Below are 12,469 nucleotides of genomic sequence, written 5' to 3' on the forward strand. Positions count from 1 at the left end.
ACACAGACAGAAGAATATATCATTTTCTTACTTTCAAACAGTTGTGTTTTCACATAGTGTAAGGACCTAGTCATTTGAATATTTGAATACTTTTCAGCTGTCTTTACTATTGTGCAACAACCTGTGCATTTACTATCGTGCAACAACCTGTGCTACATGCATTTAACAAGAAGACAGTCTTCCTCTCCATGTACCAACAACCATGAAGAGAAAAACAAACCAGTAACCTACAAACCACTTCCTGTCAACTCAAATTAACTGGTTTGGTTTCAAATGAGGCCAGAACGTACTCAACCTACTCAACACTAACCTTATCACTGAACAAAAGTTTGAGATTGAATAATTCTTCACAATCGATATATCCTTTATTGCTTGCCAAAATATAACAATATAAAATCAGAAAAAGGAGTTCAAACTATTTACCATTACAGGATGTTGTGAGGATGACTTGACACTTGACACACTTGTTTCAACAGTTTCTAGTATTACATTGATAAGGTTCCATTGCATTTGTGGTACGTGTCCTGTAACTTGACAGTAAAGAAAATGCCCTTACTTTTAATAATTTCCCCACATTTTCCTGTTATGTCTAGAGACCAACCTAACTACCAAGGAAATATTTAAAAAGTACAAAATATAAATAGTAGAGTACAGATACCCCAAAAAACTACTTAAGTAGCACTTCAAAGTACTTTACACCACTGGACCCACGCATACGCACACACACGCTAGCACACACACTCTAGCACACACACTCTACACACACATACACTACCATTCAAAAGTTTGGGGTCACTTAGAAATGTCCTTGTTTTTTAAAGAAAAGCAAATTTTTGTCAATTAAAATAACAGCAAATTGATCAGAAATACAGTGTAGACATTGTTAATGTTGTAAATGTCTATTTTAGCTGGAAATGGCTGTTTTTTAATGGAATATCTACATAGGTGTACAGAGGCCCATTATCAGCAACCATCACTCCTGTGTTCCAATGGCATGTTGTGTTAGCTAATCCAAGTTTATCATTTTAAAAGGCTAATTGATCATTAGAAAACCCTTTTGCAATTATGTTAGCACAGCTGAAAACTGTTGTTCTGATTAAAGAAGCAATAAAACTGGCCTTCTTTAGACAAGTTGAGTATCTGGAGCATCAACATTTGTGGGATCGATGACAGACTCAAAATGGCCAGAAAAAAATACCTTTCTTCTGAAACTCGTCAGTCTATTCTTGTTCTGAGAAATGAAGGCTATTCCATGTGAGAAATTGCCAAGAAACTGAAGATCTCGTACAACATTGTGTACTACTCACTTCACAGAACAGCACAAACTGGCTCTAACCAGAATAGAACGAGTAGGAGGCCCCGGTGCACAACTGAGCAAGAGGACAAGTACATTAGAGTGTCTAGTTTGAGAAACAGTCTTCAACTGGCAGCTTCATTAAATAGTACCTGCAAAACACCGGTCTCAACGTCAACAGTGAAGAGGCGACTCCGGGATGCTGGCCTTCTAGGCAGAGTTCCTCTGTCCAGTGTCTGTGTTCTTTTGCCCCTCTTAATATTTTATTTTTATTGGCCAGTATGAAATATGGATTTGTCTTTGCAACTCTGCCTAAAAGGCCAGCATCCCGAAATTGCCTCTTCACTAAGTGACCCAAACTTTTGAACGGTAGTGTACATTGTAGTATTCTTGTATGGATACTCATCCAATAGTCAGGTTATATTCTTCTGCTATTGACGGGCTAATCCTAACAACTAGATTTGTATAATCATTGTTTTTTATTTTCTTGTAGTAATGTAGTGAAGTAAAAGTAGTTAAAAATATAAATAGTACAGTACAGATATAGTACAGATACCCCCAAAAAACTACTTATTAAGTAGCACTTCAAAGTATTTTTACTTAAGTACTTTACACCACTGGACACACGCATACGCATACACACGCACTCTACACACACGTACATTGTATTATTGTTGTATGATGGTATTATACATGTTGTATTGTAGATATGTAGTGGTGTAATAATGTTATATGATGTACTGTTTTATCTTTTGTTTGTGTGTGATGTAAGCACTTTAATGTGTTTGGACCCCTTAGCAGCAGCTAATGGGGATCCCTAATAAATAAATAAAATACCTAATGTGTTTATCAGGATTTAACATTAGAGAGAATAACATAACCTAGATCTTTCATATTGTGAAGGAGGATTGGAGGGAAGGTGATGGATCTGTGTGTGTTTTTGGTACCTGCGGGTGCCCGTGGGTGGAAGGTAGATGTTGGTGTGAGCTCTCGATTACGTCTGTGGGTGGCAGCTGTGGTTCCGATGCTGGGTTTGATGTAGAAGAAAAATTCAAAAAACATGTAGGGGAAGGGGAAGAATCCTATTCCTCTCTACACTCACTGGCTTTTGCACTGTTTACATTGAGGGGCCACATCTTACAAGAGATTACTGATTACAAAGCAGGATCAAGGAGTTGGCCAGATAACTTGCCTAAATATTCAGAAATAACTGTTTTTGAAAGATAAGATTGAAATAGGCATGGTCTAATTGACTCAACAACCACAAACACATAGCTGTTTATCAAAGCCCGTGATTGCCTGTGTTACACTGATACCTGCGTTAGGGAAGGGGAGATGGTTATGAGAAGGGTCAAAGGTTAGTTAACACTTGCCTAGCAGCACACCATTCTCTACAATGCGTCGTAAAGCCTGGTTGGTGCACATCTGATTCTACGGAGTTCTGAGGAACCAACCAGCCTGCCCCGCCTCCCCCGATGAAACCACAAGCTGGCGGCCTTATATCTACACTCATTTCACAAACATCATCTGCTGTGGTTTTGTACCACATGGTTTTATAGCGCTCCACACAGGCCTGGGAATCTGTTCTCTCGTCTGTTTTGTAGTCTCTCAGTGCTGTCTAAATCCTTATCCTTTGACTGAGTGTAGAGACTATTTATTGCTTGTGGGTAAAGGACGATACATGGTCCCTGTGTGCTGGTGAAAAGAGTCTGTAGTAATGTATTGAAAAGCAACAGCAAAAAAAAAACCAAAATCACATAATTAAAGAGCAACTGTCCCTAAAAAGCTACTTTTCCTTTTGAAAATGACCTATGTGGTATCAATATGAAACATTTATTCTTGTGTAAAAATTGACTACAATGTGTAAATAGGAAAATTTCTGTCATAAAGTCAACCTCGTCCAAAACTGAGATTTGAGAGATGATAGGATAAAATGGTATGTTATAGAATGACAGTAACAGTTTTCCGTGGGTTGGGTTTATTTGAATCCTGCTCAAATGCCCACAGCTGGCAGAACCCAAGGAATCATACATTTGAAGCGCAGCAGTATTGGACTCAATTGTAATGCCCATGGTCAATTTGGTTGTACATTCGACAATCCTATGGGGCAAGTTAGGGACCATCAGTAAAGGATGTTCAAGGAACAATATTTTAAAAGGTCAATAGCTCCAAATTTCAATGACTTAAAAACCTCAAACCAACTAAATTGTAGAAATTCATTTACAAATATTTAAAGCATTTATTGAGACAACTAATAGATATGCAACATTAAAATATTGTCTCATTTACATTGTGTAATTTTATTGACGGTCCCAAACTATCCTCAGATATAGTATATCCACAGTCAAACCAATTTTGCCACAGTCGCACTCCAGCTGGCTGAAGCTAATTGGCTAAATGATTTGGCTAAGTTTCCCATCTGCAAACACACAGAGGATACACCCACATCAAACCACACACCGAAACCAACTCACGTTGAATTCAGTAATGGCCGCTAGCGTTTCTTAATTAACCAAATCTAAAACAAGGCCAAATCAGGAAGTGCAGTCGACCTTTAAAGATGCACTCCAGGATCTTAAGCACAACAAATTTGTAACATCATATGAATAGCAAAAAGAACATAAATATATACAGTATATATTTTGGGGCCCGACGTAACATATCATACAAAATGGATGACGTACTACACAAAAAACGGGGACCACTATTGACTCATGAGCAGCACTTTCAAAACTACTGGCTAAAATGATACAAAAGTTTGAGAGTGCATCTTTAACCAAAAACAATTAAAACATCCCCATCAAGCATGTAAACAGATTCGGTAAAGTGCTGCTTAAGCTACCTCTGACCTCATCCTTCAGATATATCCTCCACCTCCGCTATGAAGGCACACTGTGAGCTCATACTACTATTGTTTGGCTCATTTCCAGTGAAGCCACACCAAAATAAGCAACTCTTTGAACCGATGTCTGTGGCAGCCACATGAATCTCTCCGCTGCACAGCAACTCGGTGAGCTTCCTGCTTCCTTTTGCTTGTTTCTCTAACCAAGGTTGCACTCAACATCAACAAACTGTTTTGCAATATTCTGTAACAATGGTAGACTTGGTTGCAGAGGTAACCTATTGTGTTTTTGCCTATACAACTCAACTGAGTGGCTTTCACCTGCATATCTTTTGACGAATTGGTCAAGAAATCCACCTCCTTATGTCACTCTGTAATTGTGTTCAACATTCACGAATGTAGAGTGGATGTTGTCATCTCAGAATGTCTCAAGTCTGTTCTAATCAGATAGCTTAGTGTTTTTGGTGCAGGTATCGAGATACGGGGTCATCCTTGGAGTCAAAGATGAACCATAGAGGCCCATTTGATCACACGTTTGTGTGAGACACATTTTCATTGATGTAAACCTACCAAAACCTGCTTTAACCCAGAAAGCTGTGATTTGTAATAAGACTGGCAGACAATATATATGTTTTTGGCGGTTATGTCAATGGAGGTCAACCTGTCGACGTCAGCCTTACTGCCAAACTAAACATAACGTGGCCTGGTGTGTTCTGGTACGATGTACCGCTGCCAGCATGGGTTTCAATCAGACCCACTGTCAGCATTCCCTTAACCTGCCTTTAATTAAACAGACAGATTTTGATGGGGATTTTTGTGTAATGTTAATTACATTTCCACAGGGCCACGGAAATTGTAGAAGGGTTAACCTCTATCGTTCTCGATCCAATAAACATACCAAATACTTAAAAATATATTTAAAAACAAAACATACCAAACAGCCATGTAACACTAACTATCATTTCCTCGCTGATCAGCCTGTTCTGAGAGCAGAGTTACTAACCACCTGAGAGACTGAAGGTAACCACGGACACTGAGCTAGACATCCATTCAGTGACAGCTGCTTAGCTACAGACACAACCGGTCTGCTACCATGCAAGACATTTTCACAAAGCCTTCCACACATCGGCTCTGTCCGTGTATCGGTGTTTGTGTGAAATGAAGGTGTCTGTGTGAGAGGAAGAAGGGGAGACTGCCATTCCACCAATACCCACAGACACCAAGTGGTTGCAGGGCTGTAGTTGTGTTATTACAAAAGAGTAACGTCAGCTACTCTTAACTAATACCAATACAGGAGCCTTTGGAGTAGTTTAAAACATTCCCCAGGGTAATCCCACATAGCAGATAACGTATGCAATTCTGTAATCACATCTGAAATGGTTTTTTTTGATAATGTACAGGCTTGGGTTTTTCCATTTATGTTTTGAGGTTAGACTTTACCACATATAGCTATAACCGGATTGACGTCACCTCGTTAGTCAGTATGCGTACACCAGTGCTGATTTGTCACCTCATTAGGTGTTTCACCGGTGCTGGCACAGCTGATATTTAAGAGCGGCTGGCCCTGTGCTCCGGTTGTCTTGAGAGATGTGGAGGGTCAACACCTTTAGTTGGCTCTCCAAATTTGATTTCTAGAAAAACATTCCTTTGTCTGATTTTGTTTGGCTCCACTTTTTAGTTTTACGTCCTGGTGGGGGTTTTAATTTAGTTTGCCTGTTCTTGGGCAGATTTAGTGGGTGTCTTTTTGGTTCCAGTTGTTGTTGCTAGTTAACTTTCCGTGGACACCCCCACGAGTGTCTTTCAGAACCCCTCCTAAAACCCCACGTTTCCTTTTGGTAGTTGTCAGTGACTTTGTTAGTTCCCCCCTTCTGTTTGAGCAACATTATTTGGTTTTCTTGCTGGGCGACGTAACAGTAGTAAACCACAACACAAAATATATATTGAACATTTTATTTCATTTTTACAACATTTTTTCAAAGAAAGATTGTGAGGTTACATTTTGTTCAAACTGAGTCAATACACTATTTTAATCCCCCCACCACCCCCCCAATGACTAAATAAGTTTCCTAATTATACAGATATAAGATGGAAAACCGTACATCACCCTGACCATACAAAACATTGTCATATGCATTTGCTTATCATTCACTCATCCACAAAACCAGATAATTTGTGGGCTTTCAATGCGTCATCTAAAATATATTCATTTAAATACATCATTCACAATCCTTGATCATTCAATGAGATGTTGGCAGAATAAATGTGTCCATGTCACCAAATTCATATTGTGCAACATGTACTAGTCTGCATACAATCAAACACACTTCCATAAAGTCCACATCAAGATTCAACTTTAGGACAAGTAAGACCACTGCTTTAGAAAGAGCTTCAATTAAGGACAACACATCAATCAATGTATGAACGCTGGCATCCATACTCTAATCACACACCAGAGCCTTGATTCCTGTTCAATTTCATCAATGATTTTACCCAATAAATTACTGGGAGTTTATATATAGAGTGTGTGACTCTCTTTTTATATCGATGAAACTTATGACATTGATAAATGTATGCATTGTTTGTGTTTTCTAACTGTTATTATGGCACACAGGGCCCATAGCCTGAAGGCCCCTTTGGGGATGTGGCCCCTGTGAAATATTTTATTCTGTGTATAGCCTCATGATATAATGGATACGATCGCAAGTTATGACATAAAGAGGAATGCAGTGAAAAATGCTGAACTTCCAGTCTTAACATAAGCAATATCAAGTTCTTTATAAGTGACAGTAGAGAGCAGCAGAAAGGATGTTATAGGAACCTGCATCTGAATCTCTCTGCTATAATGGCACAAAATCGACAGAAGACCAAGTTATATAACCACACTACAAAACATACAACGGAAATAGGAATGACACTCAGATTGAGTGAGTAGTAGTGTTAGAAAAACCCTGCTCCCTTTACCATAAACTCTCAACAGTAATAAAAAAAACAATACATTAACATATTCCAAACAAAATACAAGAACAAGGTGAGTCAAAGATGGTCCTGTACATGTTAGTGGCTAGAAACCTTCCCCCATACAGGCTTTGTTCTAGTAAAAGCTGCTCTGATATCTCTGAACGTGATTTGAAGACGAGCTTAAAACTTCAGAGGCCCGACAACAGTATGTGTTTTCTATCCAATAGGAATAGCCGGTGCGGAAACAGTGGAGTTGCAGACATGATCTGTTATTTATTACTTCAGTTTCATGGAGCTGATACGCTCGCAGTCTTAACTTGAGATACAGTGCTCTCCAAGTATCACAATAAAGTTACTTTGACCTTCCACGTGCACTCTGCTTCACAACTGTGGCAGCAGTCCAAGGAAATGGCAACAAATCAGACAAGTACCGCTTTCGATTACTTGGCCTCAAAATGTGGTCATTATTGGAAGTCTGGTTTCATTCTTCCTCTCTCATCAGTAGTCTTTGATAGCTGTGTGGCTCTTCCCGTTTCCATCCAATGTCACTTCTAAATTTTCTCCCTTTTCACTTACTAATGAACAATCTCTCACTTCCACTTAACCTTTAACCCTTTACACTCGTTCCAGTAGTACGGGGTTGTAAATGGCAGATTTGGGCACTGATAAGCACCTAAATTGGAATGCAGTGGATGTACAGTAGCACGCTATACATTACATCTGAGCTCTGGCTCTGCGCTTCACAGCGCTGTAGGATTTTGACTGACAGCCGTTCTGAACTTGAGCACCGCGTGCAACAAGAAGTTACCCCCATCCCTCCTGCTAATTGGGAAACTTTAGCAAAATGTTTTGTTGTCTGAGTGAGGGAAATGCTGTCATTTAAGAGGACTCAATGTATTTTAAAATATGAGATGTTGAGAATTATAATAAATACCGCTTTGATGTCAAACAAGCAAGCCAAACACGTCACATTTCCATATCCTAAAACTCATGTCATATACAGTGTCAGCGTTGATGATCACCATGTTTGATATACAGTTACAAGATAACATGGCGTCATACTCTGGGTTGTTCTGAACGGAATGAGCCCGTTTGTCTAATGTAAAGAAAATTTGCTCTGGAACACGCACCTGAATGCACTCACGACTCCTTTCTAGACGCACCAAAATCTGTTTCTCTGAACTGCCTTGTGAAAGCTTAACACTGTAATATTGTATTTTCTAACTTAGCTAGACATGTTGGCAATAGAACAGGCGTTTATATGATGCCCACCTGACCCAGACCTGACCCAGACCGGGACTTTGGATTGGGAAAACAACAGTAATTGTGTGATGGCGGGGATGCAGAGTTGTGTTCCAAACAAAACGACTACAGCTAGGAGAGCTAAAAAAAAACACCGTATAGTTGAAGACTCTTCTCTGAGTCATACAAGTGCATTGAAATGACTTAAAGTGTGTGTCCACTTGGAGAAAGCAGTTAGTCCTCTCACTCAAACCCTTGTCATTTTTTTTGTATTATGTTGCACCTACCCCATATTTCCCAGGGAATATTATGTTGTTACTGAATGTATCCAGAGTATTTTCAGATTTTGTTAATCAAGAAATGCGGCAAAATGTACAGTAAATGTAAAATGCACATCCAGGTGAACTGTTGTGTCCTCAACTTCGGTCTAATAATTTCCCCATAATATCCAAACTGTTCCCTTTCAATGGCTACCATGCTTATGCATATGCTTTCCATATGTCTTCTGTGAGAAACATTTCAATTTAGCCCTATCCATATGCCAATTCCCACAAGTGTAAAGGGTTAATCCCTCTGTCCTGCAGCAGACCTAGCATGGCCCCAGATCTGTTTGTGCACTCTTGCCAAGTCATTGTCATGCCATGCAGGAGTTGGCAAGACCGCACAAACAGATTTGAAACCAGGCTAAGACTGTCCTGCAGGAATGGCTATTACCTTATTCTGCACAGGAGACTCTCCAGTCCCATTTTCAAGTGCTCTCTCTCGCTCATCTCTACTCAACCCTAGTCTTCACAAACACATGGATCTACCCCACTTACTAACCGCTTACTTCCACAAAGCTTGCCTTCACTTCTCTTGATTCGGAGATGATATGGGTTCAATTCATTTGAATTCAGAGTAAAAACAACAACAAATCTCTGTTGAGAGATTTGTTGAGCGCTTCAGACTTCCTGGACCATAGCGTGTAGTAAGGAGATGGTGTGACGGTGTGCTCTGATCTGAACACAGAAGAGATACGGCTCTTATATAAGATCAAACTCGAGCCTTAGTGAGAAAAGGGCTCTGAAGATTGAGGATTCCTCAAGGCAGAGGAATGATCGAGAGCAGCAGAGCCACAGTGCTGCGTGTAGAGTGTGAGTCACAAACAGAGCCACTGCAATGCAGGGCTGCTCCCAAGTCTGATCTGCTGTCCATTGACAGGGTGTAGAGAGGAGTGAGGCTACAATTAACACATCATGAGGAAGCCAGACAGACTGACACGGTAGACCACTGCCTACTGTACAATAAATAAAACTGGACACTTTGAATGCTTGGCGGAGTGGCTAACTGGGAATCAATACACCTAGTCAATGGAAGTGAGAGCACACATTTACACAGATTCAATTCATCTTTAAGAGGAATGAATTTACAGTCGGCTTACCATAGAGACTCCTTAGAGTGAATGAAAAGAAATGTGACTGTATGGGACAGAACTGATGAAGCACAGCATCTCAATAGATCTCAATAGCCCCCTGCAGAAGATGCCAAATAGAGGAAGCAGTTGTGGACAGCTATAAAGAATGACTTGACACATTCTGCTGGATTTACACAGACAGAGGCTTGACAGTATCCATTGTTGGTCAGCTGGAAGGTTCTTTGCCTTCCATTGAGTCCTGTAGACTTGTCACCCTCTGCTGTTTAGCAGAACAACTGAAAGTTTCCCAGGTCAGAGGGAGCGCCGTTGGGCTCTGCTTCTCCTTGCTAAGAACCAGGCCTGTCGTAGGCCTCGCTGAAGCCTCAGACTCGAGTGAGGAAGTGGAGGCTGAGGTTGGCAGGGATGTGAAGGGTCTCCAGGCTGAGGGCTGAGGGGGTATAGGGGAACAGGACAGGGAAGGTGTGCTTGGTGTCCATCAGGAGCATTGGGACATCGTTCCTCTCCTGCAGACGATTCTGAGGACAAGATACAAAATAAACATGAATAAATGGCATGGAAAATTGATTATATTTGACTGGAAGTGGTTTCAGGCAATCACTCATTTTAACGGACGGAGAGTTGTTACCTGGATGTTTCTGATGAAGGACACAGTGACTCTTTCCTCAAACTCGTTGAGCGGAGTGTAGAGGTTGAGGATTTTCACAATCTGTATGACAAATAGGACACCGGTTAATATATGAAGACAAGACACGTCACTCTTCCTGTGATCTTTGAGACGGTGTTGTGAGGGGCGTTCCGATGCTCAAGGATTGTTGATGTGCAACAGGCTCGTAGCAGGTTTCTGTAACAGGTGGATGAGTGTACCTGTTGCATGGTGAGAGCGGTACACAGTGAGCAGATGGCCTCGGCGTCCTGGGACGTCTTCTTCTTGACCTGAAGCAGCTGGGCGGCCTGGATGACGGGCTCCATGTTAACCACCGCCCCGCTCTGGTGGAGGTTCTTCCCCCGAAGCCACTCCTCCATCTGACTGATGTTGTACCTGACCAATCCCAGTGAGACACTTAGTATAGACCCACCTCTTTAGTGACGGGTCTTAAATCAAACCCTTATGCGACTGTAATGAGCTACAGTTCTTTTCTCTCTCTAACAGTACTGAGTGCTCCTCTCAGCTATACTGTATGTAGCATTAAGGACCCTTTCCTGGTCAGTCCCTAGTAACATATAATATCCCCAGCATGGTTCTGTGTTATATATATATATATATATATATATATAAATAAATAAACAAACATACCGGAGCTGCATGCCAGTGCTCCAGGAGCAGACGTCTTTCCTGAGCAGCAGGTTGTTGAGGGTGACAGCGTTGATGCTGTAGAACAGCTGCCGGACCACCTGGCCTGCAATCTCTGGGTCCAGGCCATGCTCGCCCATCACCCCGTGGAACTGGCCCAGCTGTCTGATCAGGGCCTCCAAGGTGTAGCTCCCTGGGCCCTCCTCGTCCTTGTCCATGCTGGAGGAGCGGTTCCTGTAACCCATGGGCTTCACTCCCGCAAGGCTGGGGATAGACTCACTCTCCAACATGGCCGACACTGCCCAGTTGAAGGGAGGAGATAGTTAATGCAATGTTCATTCATTCATTCATTCATTCATTCATTCATCATTCATTCATACATACATATATCTATAGGTTTAATTGGTTCACTATTCTTCTTTTAGGAAACCTAAGTACTGAACTATAACATTCAGCTGTGGAAAATATAGATCAGTATAATAAGGGATTTTACAATGTCAAAACAGCGGTACAATCAACCCAGAATGAAGAAACGGTTGGTCAATTCCCAAGTCCATTGTCTCCAACTTCTGGACCATACAGTTCTTGCCACCGGGCTACCCCAGCGCCTCACCGATCATGGGCTGCATGACGTGCTCTGCCACCTTGACGAGCTGCTGGTAGATCTGGATGGAGAGGTCACTCAGCACCTGGCGGTACTCTGCCAGGTCAAAGTTCTTCAGACAGTGCTCATTCTGCTTGGCCGTGTTCTGAGTCATAAACGCCTGGGAACACAGCAAGACAGGAATGAGAGTTGTGGAGAGCTACAATTTGTAGAGTAGGTTAAAGCAAGTGTATTTCCGCCTGTGCATCTTTAAAATGCATCGTGCATGGAGAGGAATCAAGGAGTAGTCAGACTGACATTTATACAATCTACCTCTTATTTCAACCAGCCAAAGTACTGAGCATCCTTTCTAGCATCTCGTCCCAGTTTATAATAAGCAGAATGATCTCTGATCGATCAACGTAAGCCTCACCTCATCTCCACTGTACTGCTTGAGACAGTGCAGCAGACGACTCGTGTTGGCCAGCCAGAAGGAGGTCATCTCAAAGTCATCATTGTTTTTCTGCAGAGGCATTGCAAAATGAAAAGAACGTTCAAATACCAGAGTCGCTGTACTGTACTCTGACCCAGCTTTCCTCGCAATTTACTTCCAAAGATTACGCACCGCATTAAAGTATGTGAGTGGTGTGGGAATACAACTCTGTGTCTGTACCTTGAGGACCTTCTTAATGGCGTTGATGGTGGAGGTGAGCAGAGAGTGGACCTTCTGGTCATCGTTGATGTAGTCCGCATGGCGGATGCACATGAAGAGGATGTAGGCAGGTAGGCAGGGCACTGTTGCTGATACAGCGTGGGGCTTCATGTCTGGAACGCCAAAGAGCACA

General features: G+C 41.6%; 1 protein-coding gene across 3 annotated transcripts in view; it reads right to left on the bottom strand.

The window, feature by feature from the left end:
- Positions 1-6,072: 6,072 nt before the first annotated feature.
- myo5b (myosin VB) overlaps positions 6,073-12,469 on the bottom strand; it is an 82,869-nt gene continuing 76,472 nt past the window's right edge. For all 3 annotated transcript variants that reach the window (XM_045689449.1, XM_014129638.2, XM_014129645.2), the window contains 7 exons: positions 12,298-12,449; positions 12,058-12,147; positions 11,655-11,805; positions 11,045-11,339; positions 10,615-10,789; positions 10,376-10,456; positions 6,073-10,265 (listed from right to left, as the gene is read on the bottom strand). In XM_045689449.1, the coding sequence (XP_045545405.1) occupies positions 10,113-10,265; positions 10,376-10,456; positions 10,615-10,789; positions 11,045-11,339; positions 11,655-11,805; positions 12,058-12,147; positions 12,298-12,449 (1,097 nt within the window). In that variant the 3' untranslated portion in view covers positions 6,073-10,112. The remainder of the gene's footprint in view (positions 10,266-10,375; positions 10,457-10,614; positions 10,790-11,044; positions 11,340-11,654; positions 11,806-12,057; positions 12,148-12,297; positions 12,450-12,469) is intronic.

Source organism: Salmo salar, chromosome ssa01 (assembly GCF_905237065.1).
Source record: "Salmo salar chromosome ssa01, Ssal_v3.1, whole genome shotgun sequence".
NCBI classification, from domain to species: Eukaryota; Metazoa; Chordata; class Actinopteri; order Salmoniformes; family Salmonidae; genus Salmo; species Salmo salar.